The following is a 24,272-nucleotide window of genomic DNA, read 5'->3' as shown; positions in this document are numbered from 1 at the left end:
GGGGGGGGGGGGGGTTATCCTTAGAGATCTCCGGTGGTGGTTTGATGCACTTGCATCAGATTTGTCTTCTCTCACTCCATCTGAGCTGGTGCTTTGTGGTTGGTTTGTTGTCATTTGTTAGGTAAGGCGGGCGGCGCTTCATGTAGGTCTTGGAGTATTCAAGGAGGCAGGGGTGAGCAAAGATCCTTCCCCGGTAGCGGTGCTAAGGGATTCCTCCATTCGATGTGGTGTGGATTCTTTTGGATGGTGAGGAGAACCGAGGTGAATGCTCTTGGTATAAGACGCTAGAAGCTTTCCGAAGGTCAGTTCTAGATCCTTTGGATCTTAGTAGGCGGTTGCGGGTTCCGATCTTTTAGTCTGTCTCGCTTGAGCATCCAGGGAGCTTGAGATCATCGTATTTTGGATTTACTCCGGATTGGTTGGTTGGGTCTTTCCAGAGCCGGCCGAAAGGCCAGGCTGATGAAGCATCAGATTGTGGCCCTCTAAAATATAAAGAAAATTCGGCCTTTTCTTGTCAAATATATCTTTGGTCTGGTGGTATAAGTAGTGTTGAGGAGTCATATGTCATGAGTTCGAACCGTTTGAGTGTTCATTTTTCTCTTTTTTCCGTTTTTTAACACACTTAATAAGAAATTAAGCCCATTTTTTTTCTTTGATTGTGGCCTCCTACAAGTTAGCGACGGCTCTGGGTCTTTCCTCTGAGATAGTGAAGGTCCCTAGATATGGAAACGAAAGTTAGCTATGAGTGTTGTGTGGCTAGGCAAGGGACCATCACCGTAGAGCCTGCTATCGGGATAACTATTCTGATCGGTTGCTTCAGGCCACGTTTCATTCAACATAAGAAGAGTTCGTTTTTGTTAATGGACCGATTTTCGTTTTTCTCATTTTGTAACTGCTTTAATCTGTATGCTTCCAAGGCCTTACCTAATCTTGGGAAGACCCATTAATACAATTTGGTTTTTTTTTATTAAAAAAAAAAATTATAATAATAATAATAAAAAAATTTATTGAGTTGATAATTTGAATTTTAATGAGTAATGTATCATACATACATACAGGACACTCCATGTAAACTGAGAAAGGGAAATGATAAAGTAAATTTTGAATTGATTGGTTTACTGTAGACATAATTGTTGTTCAAATTTACCTAACTACTAACCTTTTTACCAATTGGAAAGCAAACAAAAATAATTAAAAATTATTGATACAAAGAGTTTTAACTTTTAACCCTCATATGGAAAAGAAAAAGAAAAAAAACCGTTTAGCTTAATTTTTGTTTTTTTGCACCAAATTCCTTAAATCAAACTACAAAGATACATGAATGATGATCACAATTTGGATATACCCAAATTACAATCTTGAAGATTAAAGCAAATTGAAACAAAGATCGAGACACAAGCTCGAAAAAGCTTGATAGAGCCCATGAGGAATATCGAACCTAACTATCACAAGCAGGCCCGTGATAAAAAAAGAATTCAACAAAAAATCATCAACCGAAGAGGAGATAGTCACCATACATTGTGACGTTAAAACGAGAACCCTCTCATACAATTCTCCCATGAAGGGGGAAAGATTTAATGTCGTTCTCTCAAATTCTGCTTGCTCTTGGGGAAATACGAACCAACAGAGGAGATGCTGAAGACCGGCTCTGCCTCAAACACAAACAAGAGATCACCGGAGAAGTATCCAGTGAGCAAACTCGGCCGGAAATGGTCGGCTTAAAATCTTATTTAATTGTCATTTTTATTTAATTTTTAGTTTAAGTTTAGATTGGTTTAAACTACAAAAGCGAATAGTTTATATGGTTTTTATGGAAATTTAGAATAATTATTAGACGATCCAACTAAAGTTATTATAACGAATCTAATACCTTAGTCAGTCCATTTGCGGGTATCGTTCCTCTCGAAGATGGACTAAAGCTTTTCAACCCGTATCATTTTAGCGAGTTGTGTTAGTCCGTACAAGACTAATATCAAACAGAACACAAGGCTTTTTAAGAAAACTCATTTTATTAATCTTAAAATACATACGCGTTTAGTTAGCCAAGGCCTAATGCCCAAATCGAGTCATATGATATACATTTTAAATATATCTTTACAAAGGCAACGAACTCTACACTAGTGTCTAGTGCTCGTGTTTTTCCCAAAGGTCTCCCAACTACGGTTACCTGTAAGACAAAAGTAGAATCTTGAGTAATCTAAGATTACTCTGTCAGTCTAGTTTTCTAACAAACAACCCTCCCAATCCCTAACAGGCAACAATGCACACAACACACAACAATGCTTAAACAAGCAATCATACTTGTAACATCCGCGAACCAAAATTGTGGATTTTGGGATGGGTGTCGATCGACACAAGGGTAGTGTCGATCAACACCAGCAATTTATGGTTTGACCAGATTGTTTTAATTGTCGAATTGGAGCGGTTTTGTTTAAGTGGAATCTCCAAACCAATGTATTTAAAGGCAGAACTCGACCTAGGTCGTGGAAAGAAGTGTTTTTTGTCATTTCTAGAGAGAAAAGAGAGAAGAGAGAGTGTTCTTGGGAGATTTTGGAGATTCTAAGCTGTTGGTGAGATCTGTTCCTGTGGAGAGGAGATCTTGTGCTAAGAACAAAGGAGAAGGCTTCTAAGGGTTGGATTTGTCGTTGTTGAGTCAGAATCTTCCTGCAAAAGAGGTGAGTGCATGACCATGGCTGATCTAAGCCTGAGATCTCTTATGTTTTGCTTGTTCTATAATGTTTGTGGTGTTGTTCTTGCTTGTGGTGGTTGTGTTATGGTTCTGATAGGTTTCTAAAGCTTTTGGGTGAGTTTGGGACGGATTGGAGATGGTTGGAGACGGAGATTTGATGATCGGCTTCGAGCAGAACGTATCTGCGGGGTCGGTGTAGATCGACACCAGGTGGGTGTCGGTCGACACCAAGTAGGAGTCAGTGTCGATCGACACCACTTTGGTGGAGTTCAACCGCAAGTATTTTCCTAAGGAGGCATTAGACCGGTTAGAGGTGCAGTTCCTTCAGTTATCTCAGGGGGCTCGGTCAGTGCGGAAGTTGGACTTAGAGTTCAGTCGACTTCAATCACATGGGGGTCGGGCGATGGAGTCCGAGGAGGCTCAGGTCAGGAGGTTTATGAGGGATCTTCGTGAGAATCTGAGGGTTCATTGTAGAGGATGGAGTTATGTCACGCGTTCAGATTTGGTTTAGACTGCAGAAGAGATTGAGGAGGATATCCGGGCATAGACAGTGACGTACTGTTAGTTCAGCAGTTCAGTCGAGTGAGATCAACCGAAGCAGGGACAAAAGAGGAAATTAGAGGGTACTTCAGGGGTGAGCCAGGGCGGTCGAGGATGCTTTGGATGTGGGAGCAGGGACCACAAGCTAGCAACTTGTCCCAAGAGGGATGGGCCGTAGAGGGATCTTCAAGTGTGCTTTCACTGTGGGGAGTGGGGCATGTAAAGTGTCATTGTCCTAAGCTGCAGCCGTTGGCGGTGGCAGTAGCTCAACCAGAGGTACAGCCGGGAGCGCAGACAGGAGGAACACCATGAATTTGCACGACTAGGATGACGAGAGGACCGAGTAAGAGATCCGGAGCTTGTTTTTATTTTGTCAGTTGTTTTGTTTTTCATTATTTTGGATACCACGAACGATTGTTGCACTTTGAGGTTTTATTAAGATGAGTTTTTTTCTGGAATTTTTGACTCGTGTGTCATGTGGAAAGTAATNTTATGTTTTGCTTGTTCTATAATGTTTGTGGTGTTGTTCTTGCTTGTGGTGGTTGTGTTATGGTTCTGATAGGTTTCTAAAGCTTTTGGGTGAGTTTGGGACGGATTGGAGATGGTTGGAGACGGAGATTTGATGATCGGCTTCGAGCAGAACGTATCTGCGGGGTCGGTGTAGATCGACACCAGGTGGGTGTCGGTCGACACCAAGTAGGAGTCAGTGTCGATCGACACCACTTTGGTGGAGTTCAACCGCAAGTATTTTCCTAAGGAGGCATTAGACCGGTTAGAGGTGCAGTTCCTTCAGTTATCTCAGGGGGCTCGGTCAGTGCGGAAGTTGGACTTAGAGTTCAGTCGACTTCAATCACATGGGGGTCGGGCGATGGAGTCCGAGGAGGCTCAGGTCAGGAGGTTTATGAGGGATCTTCGTGAGAATCTGAGGGTTCATTGTAGAGGATGGAGTTATGTCACGCGTTCAGATTTGGTTTAGACTGCAGAAGAGATTGAGGAGGATATCCGGGCATAGACAGTGACGTACTGTTAGTTCAGCAGTTCAGTCGAGTGAGATCAACCGAAGCAGGGACAAAAGAGGAAATTAGAGGGTACTTCAGGGGTGAGCCAGGGCGGTCGAGGATGCTTTGGATGTGGGAGCAGGGACCACAAGCTAGCAACTTGTCCCAAGAGGGATGGGCCGTAGAGGGATCTTCAAGTGTGCTTTCACTGTGGGGAGTGGGGCATGTAAAGTGTCATTGTCCTAAGCTGCAGCCGTTGGCGGTGGCAGTAGCTCAACCAGAGGTACAGCCGGGAGCGCAGACAGGAGGAACACCATGAATTTGCACGACTAGGATGACGAGAGGACCGAGTAAGAGATCCGGAGCTTGTTTTTATTTTGTCAGTTGTTTTGTTTTTCATTATTTTGGATACCACGAACGATTGTTGCACTTTGAGGTTTTATTAAGATGAGTTTTTTTCTGGAATTTTTGACTCGTGTGTCATGTGGAAAGTAATTAGCTCGGGAATTCTATAAATGGAAAGTTTCCATAAATAGAAGGTTTCTATAAATAGTAAGTTTCCATAAATAGAAGGTTTTTAAAAATGTAAAGTTTTTATGGGAGTAAGAACTTTACTATTTTTGGAAAGTGTATAGAAAATACCTTGAGGATAGGGTATTCTAGTGTGACCAGGTGGTGGTCATGGTGGTATCTGGAAAGAAGTATATGGTTGTTAGTACGGCATCGTGTTGCCTTACGTGGACCACGAGAGTGTCGGGAGGTGCTTAGAGACGTCAAGACTTGTTTTCTCTAGAGACGGTGGGTCCTGAACAACTCATAAGGAGATGGTGGTTCTCCTGAGGGGATGGTGGTTCCCCCATATACCAATGGCTTGAGGGATGGTGGGCCCCGAGAGCGGCAGAGGAGATGGTGGTTCTCCTGGGAAATGGTGGTTCTCCTGAGGGGATGGTGGTTCCCTTGATACCGAGATCTCAAGGGTGACGACCCAAGAGTGAGGCAGCATGGCTCGAGGACGGTTGTCTGAGAGTGAGATTGGTATGGTTTAAAGGTGTTTACCTAAGAGTGGATGAGTTGGGAGCAAATGATGTCTATGGCATGTGATTAAGCATAATGATTGAATGTGGATGTCGGGGTTGATGGTGGTTTAATCTCGGGTTTAATGTTGACCAGTGGGGTCAAGACCTTTTTTGACCGGTGGGGTCAGGATTGTGTGGACCAGTGGGGTCCAGATTATGTAGACCAACGGGGTCGGGAAGGTGTTGACCAGTGGGATCGGGATGGTGTTGACAGGTGGGGTCGGAATACATGCATAAACTGATTATGAAGCAAAAAAAATTCTGGTAGCGGTAGACTGGATGGTTGGGTGGTGCGAACCGTTGCGAAGGTGGTTGGATGACTTTTGCGGTCGAGTAGCGGTGTTTTACAGATTCGAGGACGAATCTTTTGTTGGTGGGGGAGAGTCATAACATCCGCGAACCAAAATTGTGGATTTTTGGGGATGGGTGTCGATCGACACCAGGGTAGTGTCGATCGACACCATCAATTTCTGGTTTGACCAGATTGTTTTAATTGTCGAATTGGAGCGGTTTGGCGTAAGTGGAATCTCCAAACCAAGGTATTTAAAGGCATAACTCGACCTAGGTCGTGGAAAGAATTGTTTTGCCGTTTCTAGAGAGAAGAGAGAGTGTTCTTGGGAGATTTTGGAGATTGTATGCTGGGTTGGTGAGATCTGTTCTTGTAGAGAGGAGATCTTGTGCTAGGAACAAAGGAGATGGCTTCTAAGGGTTGGATTCGTTGTTGTTGAGTCAAAATCTTCCTGCAAAAGAGGTGAGTGCATGACCATGGCTGATCTAAGCTTCAGATCTCTTATGTTTTGCTTGTTCTATGTTGTTTGTGGTGTTGTTCTTGCTTGTGGTGGTTGTGTTATGGTTCTCATAGGTTTCTGAAGCTTTTGGGTGAGTTTGGGATGGATTGGAGATGGTTGGAGACGGAGATTCGATGATCGGCTTTGAGTAGAACGTGTCTGAGGGATCGGTGTAGATCGACACCAAGTAGGAGTCAGTGTCGATCGACACCACTTTGGTGTCGGTCGACACCAACTTGTTTGTCGCTTGTTTTCCTGGTTTGTTGTGTTGTTTGTGTTGCTTAACATTTGAATCTCAGTTTTTTTTGTGTGTATAGCCTAGTAGATGGGAGGATTGCCTCACTAAGTATTTGTGATATACTTACGCATCTCAATTGTTGTGTGTGGTGTGCAGGTATGTGACGTGGAATCATGGCGATGAAGAGGAGGATGATCTAGGGTCTCGTTTGTGTGTTGTTGGTTATATTATTTATGTTGGAACCTTGGATAGAATTATGCTAGGTTGTTGGATAGAATGGTTAGGAATGTGTATTGTATTTATGATATGTTTGTTTGTATTGTTGGTATGTTTCCGCTGTGCATATTGGTTGTTGTTGGTTTAATGACGAATTGTGGTTTGGATTGGTTTAATTAAGTAGTATGGGATGCTTAATAATATATTGTATTTATTATAAATAAAAAATGGGTCGGGTTGTTTCAATACTCAATACAGATTACTCACAACAAAAGCTAACTAACACAAACGACATGGCACCACATCCATCACACCACTCAGTACCAAACTTTAAGGCCTTTACTAATAATGTGAGTCTTATTTCTCACAAGGCAATGTCTTCCGACCCTTAGCCACAAAGGCTAGAAGGATCACATCCCTTCCCCCCAAACCGTGTACAAGGGACTCACTCCTTTACGGTAAAATTTACTACTTTGTCAAGTGGTGCCCGGTGGTAACGAACCGCTCCGAGCTGTTGGGACAATCACGATCTCGCTGCACACTAGCCATATAAATGACTAACACCATTCTACTATTACGAGCCTAATGTAATACATTACTACTTGTAATACAATCTCCTCACACACAAGTTAATCGAGCAACAACAAGATTAACTAATAACAATCAACCATCAATCAGACAATCAAGATGCTTGCATAATTAAAAAAAACTATGCGGCAACCAACAACCACAGACTCAATGCTAGCTTATGATGCTAATAATTACCTATTACTAACCATGAACAAACAAGCAGCATATCGGCTATACTAACATTAAGCCTAACCTTAACAATTACCGCATTAGCAATTACAATAATTACATTCTCACATAAGACAATAGATATCAGAACCATACTAAGTATAGTTCCTAAACCTCAGGGCATCTTTATTGGGGGAACACTTTTTGGTGTTATTAGAGTAAAAATATTATGAAAATAATGTAAGATCATTAGTTTAGATTTTTTGTTAAGAAGTTTGTTATTGGGAGAACATGTTTAAGATCATAAGATTTAATAATACAATAATCTTAAACATATTACATTTATAAAAACTTTAAAAATAACATTTAAATTGCAAACTTATAAAACTTTTAATAAAATTCAAAATATAATACCAAAGTTTTATGAAACAAAAAAACATTAAAGATAAAAAAAAAACATATTACTTAATTAAAGCACACAAACATTTTATTTAATTAATACATAGTTTAATATCCAAATTTATTCCATATATTCTCAATCAAATCCTCTTTTAATTTATGAAAAATTGTCTGAAAAAAATTGTATCCTTTCACAGCTTGCCACGTCAGCTTAGAACTGGACCAAGATCAGTTCTACATCAAGAACTGATCTTGGTGTTTTTCTGCCACTATTCTTTATATTTATAATTTTAATGGGCTAAGAACACCCCTCATGTTCTCCCTATAAAGATGGCCTCACACAAACATCACAATCTCAAAATAAATCAAGCAAGAATGCAAGATCTAAACCAAACAATCAACATGATCTCACGTAGAAACACATATTTAACTTTTATGCATAATATACTCTACGTATAAACATGCAACCTCAAGCCTAAACTCATACACCAGATAAAAACTCATTCATGTGCTACTACACATGCTTTGGTACTCACCTTAGCCTTAATGTTAAGAGAATGACATTCTACCCTTGCCCGTCTATTGATCTCAATCTGACTAGCTCTCTCCAATGCATACCAACGATGGATCTAAGCTTCAGACAGAACCAAAAACTTAGAAAAATATTCTTAAAATAAAAAAGACTAAGGGCAGAACTTATTTACCGGCTGCCCGACCACGACTCTCGACTCGAGCAAATTCTACCCGACTCGTTCCCATTAGCTTCTCGAACTAACTAATGGTCTAACTAGTCTAAGGTGGGATTTTGGTGTGGAAAGCTAATGAATTAAGCTAGATTTTGTGGCCTTATATAGGGGGAGGATACTTAGCACCCAAGCTAAGGCAAGCAAGAGGTGGAAGATAAGCTTTATCCAAAAGCTTATCTAGTTTCAAGCTTATCCTTATCCAAACTCAAACTTGTGCCAACTTGCGCTCAGCACACACGACATTCTCAATCAAACGTGTTGCATCATAAGGACGACACACTCCAATCTGGTGGCACACCTACTTACACCACAAACATCTCCACGACAAAGCAGCTTCTCGGCCAAATCTGAACCGAGGGTTCTTCGACCAATTTTTACGACTAAACTCATGTAATGTAGTGTGTCATTAACCACTTACTTAACCTTGTTGTCTCCGTATCCAAGCCCATTCGATCATCGCTCGCTTGTCTCGGTCAAAACAACTCTTATTTGGTAAAGGTAGTTTTCTCTATAGAAACTAGTCACTTCTCTTAACCATAAACTCTGAATATTCATTCCTTGGTGAACTTGATCTTTCCCTCGATCAAAATGTACCTCTTGACTAAACTTGATAGCTCGTTGATACCACTCAATAATTTTTTGATTTTGTCCTTGATCAAACTAACGTCGATGCTCTCGATAGCCTATCAACCAAGTGTTGACTCTTCTGATAATTGTTTCGATCATGTCCTTTGACCGAATGCATATTATCTTCACATAACCTTACTGCCTATTGCCACTAATAGCCGGTCCTTCCTTTCTCCAGACTTGACAGTAACTCTCTCATGGTTTGATATAAAAATCAATCCAACCATTTTTCCTCGAGCAATACTTCGGGCAATGCATGATCTACCCATGGCTCCATCAAATTTTTTCTTTCGGAAAATTTTCCAAGTCTCGGTCGCACATCTCGACTTTTTGTTTGCACACTAGGTCAAACTCTGGGGTATTACACTTCCCCTCCTCGATATATTTAAACTCTGTATATTAGATTTATCTTTCAGTACTTCTTGTATATTAAACCCATCTGAAACTCTCGTACATATATAGCTAGATATCAATATATAATGATTCATATAAATATGATGTAACGACCCATTAGATACATCTTTAGATGCTTGCCGCCTTGCTGGCCATCAAACTCATTAAAAATCTAAATATTCTTGCATCCATAACATAGAAGTCTCATAATCAATTTCAGATCTTTGAAAAATTCTTTGAACCACGAGACAAGCATTATATCTCGTAATTTCATTTTTCTCATTTTGTTTTCTAACAAAAACCCACTTATACAACTAGTCTCACATCTTCATTCATGTGTGAGTACAATCGATTATTATTTTTTTATTTTTTATGGAATTTATGTAGAATGTCACAATGCAGAATCTTGTTTTTATTCTTATCTATCTTTGACTAAAACAAAAAAATTCTTATCTGTCTTTTTTTATTGCGGGAACGTTCTTATTTGCTTGTATATACCTTATTCTTTACATATTTTTATAATATCAAGATTTGTACAAGTGGAAGTATCTAGTTGTTTATAAATCGAACAACCTAGTTTACTTCCTCGTCAACGGACATGTTGTTGTCACCAATCTGGAAACGACATATACACAAATGTTATATAAACCCATAGTTGCGTACTGATCTTGTTTTGTGTATAAATAAATCACATTCCCATATACAACAGCCTCAAGTATCATATGTTTTTACCTTTGTAGATACAAAAAACGAACATGGCTAAACGTTTTCTACTTCTTCTTTCTCCCTTCTTAACTATTTTTCTTCTTGCCGTAACCGTTACAGAATCCGAAGCGTACGCGACAACGACGCCATATCAAGGCTATAAGCCGGAGAAATTCACCCACCTCCACTTTTATTTCCATGACGTCATCTCCGGTGACAAACCTACCGCGATCAGAGTGGCTGAAGCTCCCGGAACAAACTCCTCTGCCATCAAATTTGGCGTGATTATGATCGCTGATGATCCCTTGACTGAGGGACCCGACCCGAGCTCGAAGGAAGTGGGGAGAGCTCAGGGGATGTACGCATCGACGGCCTTGAAAGACTTAATCTTCACAATGGTATTTAACTTGGCTTTCACGGAAGGACAGTTCAACGGAAGCACCCTCGCGATGTATGGACGGAATGCAATAATGACGAAGTTGAGAGAGATGCCGATCATCGGCGGAACCGGCGCTTTCAGGTTTGCTAGAGGCTATGCACAGGCCCAGACTTATAAGCTTGTTGATCAAGATGCCGTGGTCGAGTATAATGTCTTCATTTGGCATTAGTTATATATTTGGGATCGGATATTTGCTGTTTACTGTATTTCGAAAATAATTTGTTTCACTTTGGTTTTCTTATATATATCGTTTTGGGTCTTTTTGATAACTTGTTCTGTCTTTGTTGTGTTGTTCCAAGTTTAAAAGGTGTAGTAGTTTGAATATGTCGAGAATTGAGATGTGTGTTTGAGTGTCTGGTAGTAATTGGAAATTTCTGTTCTTACTAAGGGTCCGTACGGGACATATAAGATGTAGATATTGGTGAATGAGTAAACGATTGGAAATTTTCTAAGTGAGTAAACGATTAGAAATATGACATATAATATAAGTGGTTACAATGTTTTGTTAGATATCAATTAAAATTTTTGAGTCTTGATGTCTATCACTAATATTAGATGAACATACGTCAAAAACTTAGGTACATTGGATCAAAATATAATTTGTTTTACAGAAACTTAAAAAATAGTCATTTTTTGAAACCACTTTTCAAAAATATTTCTCTTTAAAATTTTATCAAAAATACATGTGCGAATAAAACTCATACCGCTAATTTAACCAGAAAAATAAGATCAACCATAATAGACTCATACACAAAATACATTTATATGTGTGTAAAACCATAAATTCCTGATAAATATCTAATAAATAAAAACCTTATAAATATCTTATACCTTGTAAATATCTTATAGATACCTTAAAAATTTTATATAAATTTTGTTTGATGCAATTTTGATTTTCTATCTGGTTCACTTTGTAAATATCTTATACCTTGTAAATATCTTATAGATACCTTAAAATTTTATATAAATTTCAAATCAAAGAAAACAAAGAGGAAACGTTCCAATCCAATTTGAAATTGGAAAAGCCCATTCCACATTAACCCGGGTAAGTCTAGCTAGGGTTACATGCGTGTATATATATACAGATATGATCTCATGGATTCAGATACATAGAGAAAATATAAATAGACGAGAACAGAGAGTTCTAAAAGATAAAACTCATACCAGAGCCGTAATATTGTGAGCTCTATATGTTTCTTGTGTGACAAGTAAACACTTAAAACCCTAAATCTCCTGAAAGAGAGGGACACTGTGTGACGAATTACTACTTGTGTGCGTTGTGGATACCGGTATAAGTACAAAAATTAAAGGGCTAACATAACCTCGAATCGTTTTTGAATCGTTTCGCTGCAAAATATATATTCAGGTATACATTCGAAATCTTATCATCTAAATTTAATTCAGTATCTACACAACAGTTGCATTCGTAATTTTTGTATCTATATATAATATATCGTTATATACCGGTACGGATTTTAACATGAACATTCTGTTAACGTGTTATATAACTTATAGAGGTAATAATAATCGCACTTAGGGTATGCTTGTGGAATAATGTCAAACTATAAGTAGAAGAACAATAGAGAGATAGAATAATGATGACACCAACGTTTTCAGTTGTGTGTTTGACAAGGCCATGTTATAAGAATTGTTTTCAGTATTTTGACTGGATACAATTTTGTCTAATCTGTATTTTGATCTTCGTGGCGATTAATTTGTGTTAAGAGCTACGACAGGTCATAGATTTGTACCGTTAGCGGAAGAGTAAAAGGGTACAATCTGTAGACATTCTTATTTTAGGTTTTAGAGAATATATAGATGTTTGTTTGAGGAAGAAGAATCCCCAATAAAAGCCTTTTCACCTATTTTGGGATTTTACCTGACTCGTTTTTCTTCTAGTTACAGATTTTACCTGACTCTTGTTTTTCTTAAATCAAATTTTCTTCTCAATCTAAACCTTTTGTCTCTCTCCCTCTCAAGGAAGGGGTTCCAATTGTTGTTGCATTTTCCGGTAGGAATGTATTGAAGAAAGAGAGGGACGTTATAAAATGGCTAGTAGCGGAAAGGGGGAGAAGATATTGGTTTCGGTAAGGGTAAGACCGCAGAACGAGAAGGAGAAGGCGAGGAATGATATATGCGATTGGGAATGTGTAAACAACACAACAATAATATGCAACAATAATTTGCCTGAGAGATCTCTCTTCCCCTCCACATATACATTTGGTAGGATGTTCAGAAATATTCAAAGCTAAATTAAGCATTGTGGAATAAATATAATGATGCTAAGAAAACAAGTTTTGGATTTTTTTTACAGATAAAGTGTTTGGATTCAGTTCCCCCACGAAACAAGTCTATGAAGATGGAGCCAAGGAGGTTGCTCTTTGTGTTCTCGATGGAATCAATTGTAATGAAACACAACCTTGAATATTTCAATCTAACTTTTCTTTGTAACAATGAATTTGGTTTGACGACACATTTGGTTTTGCAGCAAGCATTTTCGCATATGGACAGACAAGTAGTGGGAAGACATACACAATGAGTGGCATCACTGAATTTGCAATGGATGACATTTTTTGTTACATTCAAAAGGTTTGAACAAAAACCCTGCGGCATTGATATGATCTATATTTCTCTCCGTCTCGTAGTTCTTCCTACATAAGTACCATAAAACAAACACTCTTTTTTTTTTTTTTTTTCATTTTCTTCAGCATACAGAACGTGAATTCACTCTCAAATTCTCTGCAATCGAGATCTACAATGAAGCTGTAAGGGATCTCCTAAGTGGGGATAATAATCCACTGAGGCTTCTCGATGATCCAGAGGTACACATCACTTGTGTTTTGACTTTTGATACTATGCTACTCAATCTATCATATTTTGTTAGACTCACTCATCTCCATCCGCTTGCTTTACCAGAGAGGAACCGTCGTTGAGAAACTTATTGAGGAGACCATCCAAGACAGAACACATCTAGAGGAACTTCTTACAGTCTGTGAGAGTAAGTAACACGCCAGGCTTACTAATATTTCAATTAAGTTGAACGTTAACTAATGTACCAGTGTTGTTGCAGCTCAGAGGAAGATTGGAGAAACTTCTTTGAATGAAACAAGCTCAAGATCACATCAAATACTCCGGCTGGTACTCTTAATCAATCCATCCCTTTTCCTTTGGTTCCAACTTTTCATTCTCGCTATGCTAAACGATGCATTTCCTGCAGACAATAGAAAGCACTGGTCGAGAATATTCTCCTGACAACTCCAGCACTCTTGCAGCGTCTGTGGTATTGTACAATTATTGTTTTAGATTGACTGATATTTTAACCTTTTTCTTTCTCTGATGACAATATTTTTTTATTCTTTGCTTCTCAAGTGCTTCGTTGATCTGGCTGGAAGTGAACGTGCCTCTCAGACTTTATCTGCTGGTACAAGATTGAAAGAAGGTTGTCATATAAACAGGAGTTTACTTACTCTTGGAACAGTCATCCGCAAACTAAGGTTCGGTTATATGTCATTAGCAAAATCCTCTTCTACAAAAATAGTGGTATTTTAACAGACAGTGTAATTATTTCGAAGTGCAGTAAAGGTAAAAACGGGCACATACCGTTTCGAGACTCAAAGCTTACTCGGATCCTTCAGAACTCTTTGGGAGGAAATGCGAGAACAGCTATCATATGCACAATGAGCCCTGCACGTAGTCATGTTGAACAGTCGAGAAACACCCTTCTCTTTGCAATCTGCGCTAAAGAGGTGACAACAAATGCTCAGGTCAATCTAGTTGTATCTGAGAAGGCTTTGGTGAGGCAATTGCAAAAAGAACTGGCTCGAATGGAGAATGAGTTGAAGAATCTAGGATCTGCTTCTGGAGACTCTGACTTCTACTCTTTGCTGAAACAGAAAGAGGAAGTGATTGCAAAAGTGATTCCACTCTCTTTGAATGCTTCTTTAATATAATACATTGCTCTCCTTTTCCCACTAAGAAATCTATTTAATTCTTGAAACTTCTGACCAAAAACTGCAGATGGAGGAACAAATGAAAGAATTAAAATGGCAACGTGATGTAGCTCAATCCCAGGTGGAGAATTTACTTAAATCATCAGCAGAAGAGCGGTCTTCTAGGATGGATGAACAATCCATGTTTAGCTCCATGGATTTTGATGCTGATCTCCGAAGAAGAAGCTATGATTTAACAGATCTTGGAGAACCTAGTATCATCAATAACTTAACCAAGAGGAACTTTGAGTTTTTGGAAAATACTGAAGATGATTTCCTGCTTGATGATAATACGCCTCAATTTCCGAGACATAACATGTACGATGGCTGGGAGGAGATGGTTCAAATAACTGACGAGAAACTGGAAGATGTGTGCAAAGAAGTTAGATGCATTGAACCTGAAGCTGAGCTGAGTAGTGGACAACCATCAGCAGTCAAAAGCCATGTCTCATTAGACGACATAGTTGATAAGAAAGCTATCTCTGAAGTTCTCTCACCTAGGAAGGAAGAAACATTACCAACTCTAGATTACGGAGAAAGCTATAACTCTATGGGTAATGAGAAAGCCGAGAATGAAGACGTGGAAAGTAGCACACCTACAGAAAAGGAAGAACCCTTATCAGCTCTGGAACAAAGCTATAACTCTTCTACGGGTAATGAGAAAGCTGAGAATGAAGACATGGATATAAGCACACCTCCAGAGAAGGAAGAAACTATATCAGCTCTGGGATACGAACAAAGCTATAACTCTTCTATGGGTAATGAGAAAGAAAAGAATGAAGACGTGGAAATTAGCACACCTACAGAAATGGAAGAACCTTTATCAGCTCTGGAATACGAACGAAGCTATAACTCTTCTATGGGTAATGAGAAAGCAGAGGATGAAGACATGAAAATTAGCACATCTGCAGGAAAGGAAAATGTTGACTTATCCTTGATAACTATAGATGTAGAGTTGTGTCTAGACGCTAAGCCTGAGACATATGAGTTAAATATAAAGAACTCGGATTTGGAGATGGACTCATCAGTTGAAGCTCAAGAATCACAAGAATTGGTAAAAGAAGACGAACAAATGAAGAAAGCAGAAAGGGAAATGAGTCCTTCCACAACGCAAGCTGAGCAGTGCTCAAATAAAGAAGAAAATGCTCTGTCAGAACAACAATCAAAGGAAGACTGTGAATTGAATTCACTCCCTACGAAGAAGCAATCAGAAGAGACAGTCGAAGTGGAGTTAACACCCGATGATGCTAAGTTAGATGAGGATGTGACATCTGGAGATAAGTGGGAGAGAGAACTGCATCAAGACACCAACAGAGATTACAACGAATCATCTGTCTGCAAAAATATTGGGACAGATGATATTGACAACAACACGTCTTATATGGCTTTGAAAGAAAAAGTTAAGGAGATGCAGAAGAAGATTGAATACCTTATGAGCATGCACACAGCAGAACAACAACAGTCACCATCCTTTAGAAGAGAACTTAGGAGTCCAGAATATTTTACTACCAAAAGAAGCCGAAGTTGCAGAGAGAATCTCTTGAGTGTTAGGTCTCCTCATTGGTTTGAGAATTTGGAAGTTAATAATAACACATCACCTACCTGGAGGATGATGGAGCTAAAAGCGTCTCCTGGAAGACCAATAAGCAAGACTTCCAACACTTCGAGCGTTTCCTTTGATTCAGGGAGTTCAACCTCCATTGATGCGCGTAGCCTGAAAGACTATGATCCTGAGACAGGCAATAGCTTCCATGAATTTGTAGCAGGGCTTGAAGAAATGGCAAAGCAGCACCACTCAATTGACTCAACACCGGATCTAGATTTTGGGATTTCATATGCCCCCACAAGAACCCAAAATATGGAGATCAGACCGGAAAGCCCTACATATAGCATTAGAGGAAACAAGAATGCATTGCCACATCCTCAGGATATAAATGAGGGAACCACAGATGCCACCAATAATCAATCAGAGAGAGAGCAGGCTGATGATTTGGTAAGTCAAAAAATTCTTTTCTAAGGGAGACAAAATTTTGTGTCGTTTCTCAACAGTTCGGATGATCACCAAATGCAGGTTGAAGAAGAAAAACCTAAGGAAACAGATTTTACAGCGGCTTCCCTGGAGAAACTACAGATAGCATCTAATGGACAACATTCAACCAATTCTTCAGACTTCGAGAGACAACGAAGGCAAATAATTGAGCTTTGGGGAGTGTGCAATGTACCATTGGTTCATAGAACCTACTTCTTCTTGCTCTTCAAAGGCGATCCTTCTGACTATGTTTATATGGAAGTTGAACTTAGAAGGCTCTCTTTTCTGAAGCAGACGATGTCTAATGACATGGAAGCATCAAGGTTTTTCCTGGAACATTTTTTCAACAAGTCTCATCAATATCAATCATTTAGCCATATTATGCTAACCAGTTCCTTTGGTTTCTAATCAGGATACAAACAGTGAAGGCGCTCACACGCGAAAAGGAATGGCTTTCCAAACAAATACCAAAGAAGTTTCCATGGAGCCAAAGAATAGAACTTTACCAAAAATGGGGTGTGGAGGTGAACTCAAAGCAGAGAAGCCTGCAGGTGGCGAACAAATTGTGGACCAACACCCAAGACATGGAACACATAAAAGAGAGTGCTTCTCTTGTGGCTAAGCTGCTTGGATTTGTTGAGCCAAGTCGAATGCCAAAGGAAATGTTTGGCCTCAGCTTGTTACCTAGAACCGAGAACGTAAAAACATCTGGCTGGAGATTTACCAAATCCTTCTCTAGAGCACGTTTGACCTGATGATAAGTAGCACACGTTTATTCTACATAAACCAGACAGGAGTCTCCAAACTGATCCTTATATTGTGAAAGGCTTGCATGTAAGATAAGTCAAAGTTCCGGACATAATTTGTACCTGATTGCGAAAGAATTCATATTTTATCACTCATGTTATAGAATAGATCAAGGATGAGGATGTGCCAATAACGTTACTTTTTTTGTGTTCATTTATAAACACTAACTTAGAGAGAAAATTTACAAAACAAAGAGAATATTGCAAGCTTAAGTATGCTATATAGCATATTATGATGCAAGAACAGAGCCCTCAGTGATTTTCCACCCTGACTTGGACCAGAAGACTTCGTATCTTGTTGTGTAGGTTCTGACATCTGTGGCATTGTTTTCTGGATGAACCAAATCAGATAGACAAGCAGACTCCTCCAGAGTTGCTTCCACCAGAGCACGGGTTCCATCTGCTGAGACTGTCACACTGTCAACAGACAGTTTCAACAGTGTATAATCATAAACCAACCCAAGCTGCGCAGTTTCAGCTGCTCTGTCAGTCCATATCTTCATCATTCGCCCATCCAAAACCTATAAATAACCAGAATCATAAAAGGCACCAGGCAAGTTCCAAACACTACAACCAGGTCAACAGCTTTCGCATCATCGATTGAATTGCGGATCTATTCCCTTACCTCTGGCAACATTTCTATGCGGTGATCATGCCCAAAAGCCTGAGACTTGATCTTCTGCCACTTGGAGACTATACTCTCTGCAGTCCTAGCATCCATTCTGGGAAGTGCTTCTGAATCCTCAGTTCTCGCTGCCCCTAAATTAGAAAAAAATTGTACAAAGCCACAGTAAGATATGTGATCCTACGTTATCCTAAACAGATATATTGATAGTGAAATAGACATTTCTGTAAACAGATATATTGATAGTGAAATAGACATTTCTGTCTACAGTTTCATCAAAAAATTCAAGCAGTAACTTGTTAATCTCGGTACTACATTTGGGACGTGTGTAAGTAAATGAATAACTTTCTTTCTTGTCAAGAAATTGGAATAGTTTTGAAAAACTCCAGGGGCAACTCAATTATCTTGGGAACTATGTTCTAAGCTCACAAAACATTATTATTTTGAGTAATGAACTTAAATGAAAACTGCATCGTCTAACCATACCTATGGTAGCAATGTCAGATTCCATAGAAGAAGCCATATCCTTGCGTTGAAAAGATGAGCTGCTTCTTAGAGGCAAATACTTCTGGGTGAATAGTAAAATCATTCCAATAGCCACACCAGCAGCTAGGATCTTCACACTTGCCTCTTTTACCATATCGGCAATGGACTTATCAACAGTAACTGCATCAGTGCTACTCTTTGAGACCCCACCTTGAACTACATAATCGTATGTATCAACGTTCTCAGAGGGTCTTTCGTTTTCTGTAATAAAGACAGCAGGCTCACCATCATGGCCTACGTTGTTGCCAACAAGATCTACACTATACACCGTCTCCTGCGCATCCTTGGGTTCATCTGAGGTTCTATCTGCATAGCGAGAAGGAAAAACTTTCTGCAGTGCCTGCAAAGCACTAGCTTTCACATGCTCGGCTCCCATCCTTGCCATTGCTGCAGCAGCAGCTAAAGGAGAACCCTGAACTACCTCCACTCTTTCCAAGTAACTCAAAACCATGGGATCATCATAATAGTCCCCAAGTTTAAAATTTTTATCTTTGGTGTCTCTGAACTTAGGAAAGACAACCCCTGCCAACCAGGTTTCCAACAATTTGCAGAGTCCAGGGAGATCATCATTGTCATCACGATTTGAATTTTCGAATACAAACTCCACAATAGCTGGATTCCTATATTGTGAATCCTCACTGTCTAAGCCCAACCAAGTACGGCATTCATCAACTTTGCCTAAAAGCAGCGCACAGAGTCCCCTTTCCAGACCAAAGTCTATCTCCCAATTATTCCGTGTATCATACAACATCGCAGGAATCTCCATAGCCATTACTTTAGCCTGCTGAAGTTGCTCGAATTGTCTATCAGCATCCTGTAACAGGCGTGGCTTCTTACCTATAAAAGCTTGAGCCACAAGCGCAAGTGCAACTTCATAAACTTCAAATGACTCGGCTGGAATATTGCTCGGAGTAGCTACAAAAAGATCAACCTACAACCCAAGGACATATATTAGAATGGGGAACTTAGTTGAGTCGTTATAAAGAAAGAAGAAAAGGTATCGAATTGTACACCTGCTCAACAGCTGTCATTCGTAAAAAAGCCTCATTCATAAACTTTTCACGGGTTAAACCCCCAACAAGTGCTGATGCTCCACCTCCTCCAACAGACCACAAAATATTGCGTACACCTCTTAAACCATTTACTCTTTTTTCTGCGTACTCATCACCAAGCGGTAAGCCAAGAAGCTCCAATACATAACGTGGAGTGATCTCTTCCAAAGTCTCATCAATTTGTGCACGTAAATCTGGTGCAAGGCTACTTGCTCCTTCCTCCTACACAAAACTCAAGAACAAAGCATCAATCAAAGTGAGTTCTTATAACTCCCCCGAAAACTAACGCACCCAAATTCATCACACTATCCAAAAACAAGTAAAATTACCTGTAAAAGCTTCAGAGCTTCCTCAACGAACTCATAACCAGTAATAAAATCAGGTGGATCCAATGCCATGGCCTCCCTAGAGATATCTAGAAACGCAAGCGCCATAACTAAAACAACATCTTGCTTAAACGACTTAGGCAACCTCTCCTTAAGCAGAGCTTCTCCTACTCGAAGAACAACCTCAGTCTCACCAGCTTCTTGCAATACACAGAGAGCACCAGGAACCTTCAGTAGATATCCAAAGAGAACATGATAAAGTTGTTTCCTTTATCCACTTAAGGAATCAAAACAGAGAAAGATTAATTCCAAATTGAATAGAAATTACCTTTTCCCAAGGAACCTCGGTGATGACTGTAGCTTCCTCATCATCAACAAGACCTTCATTGTACTCTCTTCTAGACCGAGGATTCGACAGAGTTTCACAAGCAGCTTGAAGAATCTGTCTCCGGCTGATCAAAGCGTCGTCACTAAAACCAAATTGAGGCGGTTTCGAAACCCTAGCTTCGAATGCTCTTCTGATTCCATCAGTTAAGAAATGCGTTTGAGCTCCCAATACCTGGTAGAAATCGATGGGAATGGGAACGTGTCGTTCGGGACGATCAATAGATGGTGGCGGAGAGACGAGAGTGGCGGTGGCGACGGAGGAGGAAGAATCGGAGGAGAAATTGAAGTCGGAGAGAAGACGGTCGGCCCATTTGCTGGCGGAACAGATAGTAGTAGTAGTAGTGGAGGTGTTATGGCTACGCCGGAGCTTCGTCGTCGCCGGTGGTAGTCTACATAATTGGAATGGGAAGAGGCCAATGCCGACGTGACTCAGAGCTTCCATGGGAGAGTCTTTTTGGGTCCTCTCTCTAATTACGAAATTTCATTTTCTTTGTTTGTTTGTTTTCATATACCGAAGAAAGAGGGGTCGGTCGTTTAGGGTTTATGGTACTTTTGTTTATGATTATTAATTTTTTTATAGGAAATGGTGAAATTTTAATTGTGGAGTCCGTATTAGACCTATTTTGAAAAGTAATTATAAAAGTAGACACTTTTAGGATTAGGCTAATGGACTGGCCTGCTCTGGCTCAATAGTTGAAAAAAAAAAAAGTAGACACTTTTGTTAAAAAATTTGAATAATATGCACTTTTTAACTTTTGTTGTATAGTAATTGGAAATGGCCAACTATACAATTTTGAACCAAAAAGAAAAAAAAAAAGGGGGAATAAAAATCAGTACTACAGTATTGCATTGTATAAATTATTTTCAAATTTACGATTAAATTTAATTTGTAATGATTTCTCGTGAAATATTTTCATAGTATTTCATGGTTGAAGAATGTCAACATATTCAAATTTAAAAAATTGTGAGGTACTCGGATTTTAAATTGTGATTTATGAATAATAATTTGCAAGATATTATAAATATGAAATAATAATTGTATATGTAGCATAATTATCAAATTTATATTAACAATATATTGAATATGATGGTTTTTCGTTTGGTAATATTTTAAATTCAAATTACATATTATAGTATGTTTTACACATTATTTTATGTTTTCTATATTGTGTTGTAGCAGATGTTTTATATAAATAATCATTTATTTTATTTTCTCATAAATAATAATTTAATATATTATTAAGAAATATTCAGGAAAAAAATCTAATTCCAAAAAACTATATATAAACATACAGAAAATGATAAATCCCTACTATTAATTAAAAAGTCGTTTATAAAATAAAAATTACTTTTCTAAAAAATTACATCACAATGTTATTGGAAACATGGCAAATTAATTGATTCTCAAAAGGGGTAAAAATGTTTACCCATATGTTATTCGGATAAACGTGCAGGTTACTAGGTCTGATCTTATATTTTCTCTCTTTTTTACTTATCTCTCAAAGATTTAAAGATAATTTAGTTCCGCCATCTATTCTGAGAACTAGAAATGGTCTGGTAGTTAAATAAAATGAGACTTGTGTCAAAGGTACCAAGATTGATTTCACTTGATGCCAAATTACTAAAAAAAAATTTGTTTTATTTGGTTCTCTATTTGTTTAATTGAAAAGTCGTTTATAAAAGAAACATTACTTTTCTAAAAAACTAGGTGCTTCCCTACGCAACGCGTGGGTTGTGGTGTAGTTGGCACTTTATTGTTTTTTTTTTTGTCTTTTTTCGTTTTCTCTTTTGTATTATTTCGTTTTAATCCCCCTTTTAATAAAAGGGAAGTACACAACTTCTTTTTGGTAGACTTTATAAAAAATATAAATGGTTACAAATGCATAAAAATAGGTTATATATAGGATATACATTGACCCTATACTCTTCATAAGATAATAAATGATAAGATAATAAATGATAAACAAGTTAGTAAAGGAGATAAAATATACTCAGTTATTTCAAACGATAAACAACTTAGTAAGGGAATAAAATATACTCAGTATCATAAAATGGAATAAAATCTTGCTAAACAATCTCAAACCGAAAAATGACAATACTTTCTCAGTTTACCATGCTAAACAATCTCAAACCCTACAAGAATTCATGGTGTATTAGAGCTAAAATACTGCATACTTGGACACACTATTCCAAGGATGTTGGTATGTCATTTGAAATGGTTCTCTCGGATGAAGATGTAAGTATTGTGTTTCAGCATGATCCTAATTATTTATTAGTATAACGTGATTCTTTGAGAGTAGTATGCAATATTATGAAAAAAAAAGCTTATATATTTGATACTTCTTACTATAGGGTAACAAGATTCAAGCAGCAGTGAAGAAAGAGGGTGTTTCAAAATTTAGGAAACATCTCACAAAAGGGGATTGGAAAGTGATTGAGGAATTTTCAGTCAGTAAAGTCACTGGACAATATCGGTCAACAAAAAATCCTTACAAAATTAATTTTTTGTATACAACAGAGGTTTCCCCTTCAGATCCTATGTCCAATAATATATGGCTTGATTTGGTTAACTTTAACAAAATTAACCACAATACCTTAGATCTAAATTATTTGGTCGGTAAGTAAACCTTACTTATTGTTTACTTAGCTATTATTCTAATGTTTTTATTTGATTTGTTTAAAAAGTAATATTCGATTTTGTAAATGTAGATGTTATTGGACAGTTGGTGAACGTGAGAGACGTAGAGCTTCTCGATGTCAATGGAACCCCAAGGAAAAAGCTTGATTTCCAATTACGAGATGTTGAGTAAGTCAATTCATTATTTTCTACTATAGCCATATTAAAAAATTACGTAAAGCTCTACATCACATTACAATGCAAATCTGTTTGAAATTCGAATACAGGAATAACATCCTCAACTGTACTGTTTGGGGAAAATGGACCGACCAAGTGAAAGAGATATCTAAAGAATTTGTTGGTGGGATGGTCATTTGTTTAATTCGATGGGGCAAAGTAGTAGAGTATAAAGGTTAGTAATACTTACATCTTTAAAGGTTAGTAATACACACATTAAATGTCCCTTCAATTGATCATACTCTTTTATGTGGATTTTGAAATAGGTGTGAGGAGTGTGGCTACTTCTTTTGATGCATTTGATGTATGGTTTAACCCTGACATACCAGAGGCAGTGGATTTCAAAAATATGTAAGCAATTTGAGACCCTTAAAATATCAGTTCGTTTCATTAGATAAGCAGAAACAGTAATGGAATATATCTCAGGTTACCTGCGGATGGTATTGCCTTATTCATGTTGGGACCTAAACCGAAATTTCATTCCCGGAAAATAACGGATGAAATGGCAAATCTGCTTCTATGGAGAACAATATCAGAGCTTCGTGACTCTTATGAGGTGAAGGGTAAATTGCATTAATCGTGTATTATAATAAAACATGTCTTTATAGATTCTAATGCAATAATGTCCTGGACAACAGCCTGATGCATATAATTTGGGTTTCTAAACATATCACCACACATGTTATAAAAAAAAAGACAAACAACAAACATGATCATTTTTACAAAATAAAATTTGAAAATACAACACTTTAAACAAAATTAAATTATAAACGAAAAGATTTCAATCCGTGCTGTAGCACGGGTCCAATTCTAGTTAGGCATATACGGGCTTTGCCGTCACTTTTATTTATACACTATATGTTTATACCATTTCGTTCAGATGTGTATAATTGTGGCGTTTATTTTTTATGAATTATGAAGATGTTGTTTCTTGCTTTTGAGGATCCAATCTTATCATTGACTGATATTGTTTCCAATACATTTATTGTATTATAGATTTTCTAATTAACTGCTTATGTAAACCCTTCATACGTTGATGTTGCAATAATAAGTTATTTTTTTAAAA

General features: G+C 38.2%; 3 protein-coding genes across 3 annotated transcripts; 2 read left to right on the top strand and 1 right to left on the bottom strand.

Moving 5' to 3' along the window:
- LOC104771369 (dirigent protein 2-like) lies at nt 10,158-10,922 on the top strand. The gene has a single exon (XM_010495885.1). It carries the CDS (start codon nt 10,204-10,206, stop codon nt 10,759-10,761), a length of 558 nt encoding a protein of 185 aa, XP_010494187.1. The 5' UTR covers nt 10,158-10,203; the 3' UTR covers nt 10,762-10,922.
- Nucleotides 12,550-17,397, top strand: LOC104771367 (kinesin-like protein KIN-7J). The gene is made up of 12 exons (XM_010495883.1): nt 12,550-12,815; nt 12,907-12,996; nt 13,081-13,181; nt 13,301-13,414; nt 13,509-13,590; nt 13,663-13,730; nt 13,810-13,872; nt 13,962-14,086; nt 14,170-14,506; nt 14,610-16,574; nt 16,653-16,933; nt 17,023-17,397. The coding sequence occupies exons 1-12, from the start codon at nt 12,641-12,643 to the stop codon at nt 17,363-17,365; spliced, it is 3,744 nt and encodes a 1,247-aa protein (XP_010494185.1). The 5' UTR covers nt 12,550-12,640; the 3' UTR covers nt 17,366-17,397.
- LOC109124771 (protein ACCUMULATION AND REPLICATION OF CHLOROPLASTS 6, chloroplastic) lies at nt 17,495-20,840 on the bottom strand (the record flags this gene model as incomplete). The annotated part of the gene is given in 6 exon segments (XM_010495884.2): nt 17,495-17,937; nt 18,042-18,175; nt 18,528-19,518; nt 19,601-19,861; nt 19,969-20,193; nt 20,294-20,840. Coding segments are annotated over 6 exon segments (2,403 nt in total). The 3' UTR covers nt 17,495-17,646.

The sequence above is a fragment of the Camelina sativa genome, chromosome 20, assembly GCF_000633955.1.
Source record: "Camelina sativa cultivar DH55 chromosome 20, Cs, whole genome shotgun sequence".
Taxonomy (NCBI): domain Eukaryota; kingdom Viridiplantae; phylum Streptophyta; class Magnoliopsida; order Brassicales; family Brassicaceae; genus Camelina; species Camelina sativa.
This window is presented reverse-complemented; position numbering and strand designations above follow the sequence as displayed.

Excerpts from the sequence above, each read along its gene's own strand:
- LOC104771369 (XM_010495885.1), top strand. The coding sequence starts at position 10,204 with ATGGCTAAACGTTTTCTACTTCTTCTTTCTCCCTTCTTAACTATTTTT.
- LOC104771367 (XM_010495883.1), top strand. The coding sequence starts at position 12,641 with ATGGCTAGTAGCGGAAAGGGGGAGAAGATATTGGTTTCGGTAAGGGTA. Across the intron at positions 12,816-12,906 it reads CCCCTCCACATATACATTTG|ATAAAGTGTTTGGATTCAGT; the intron begins GTAGGATGTTCA and ends TTTTTTTTACAG. Across the intron at positions 16,575-16,652 it reads GAGAGCAGGCTGATGATTTG|GTTGAAGAAGAAAAACCTAA; the intron begins GTAAGTCAAAAA and ends CACCAAATGCAG.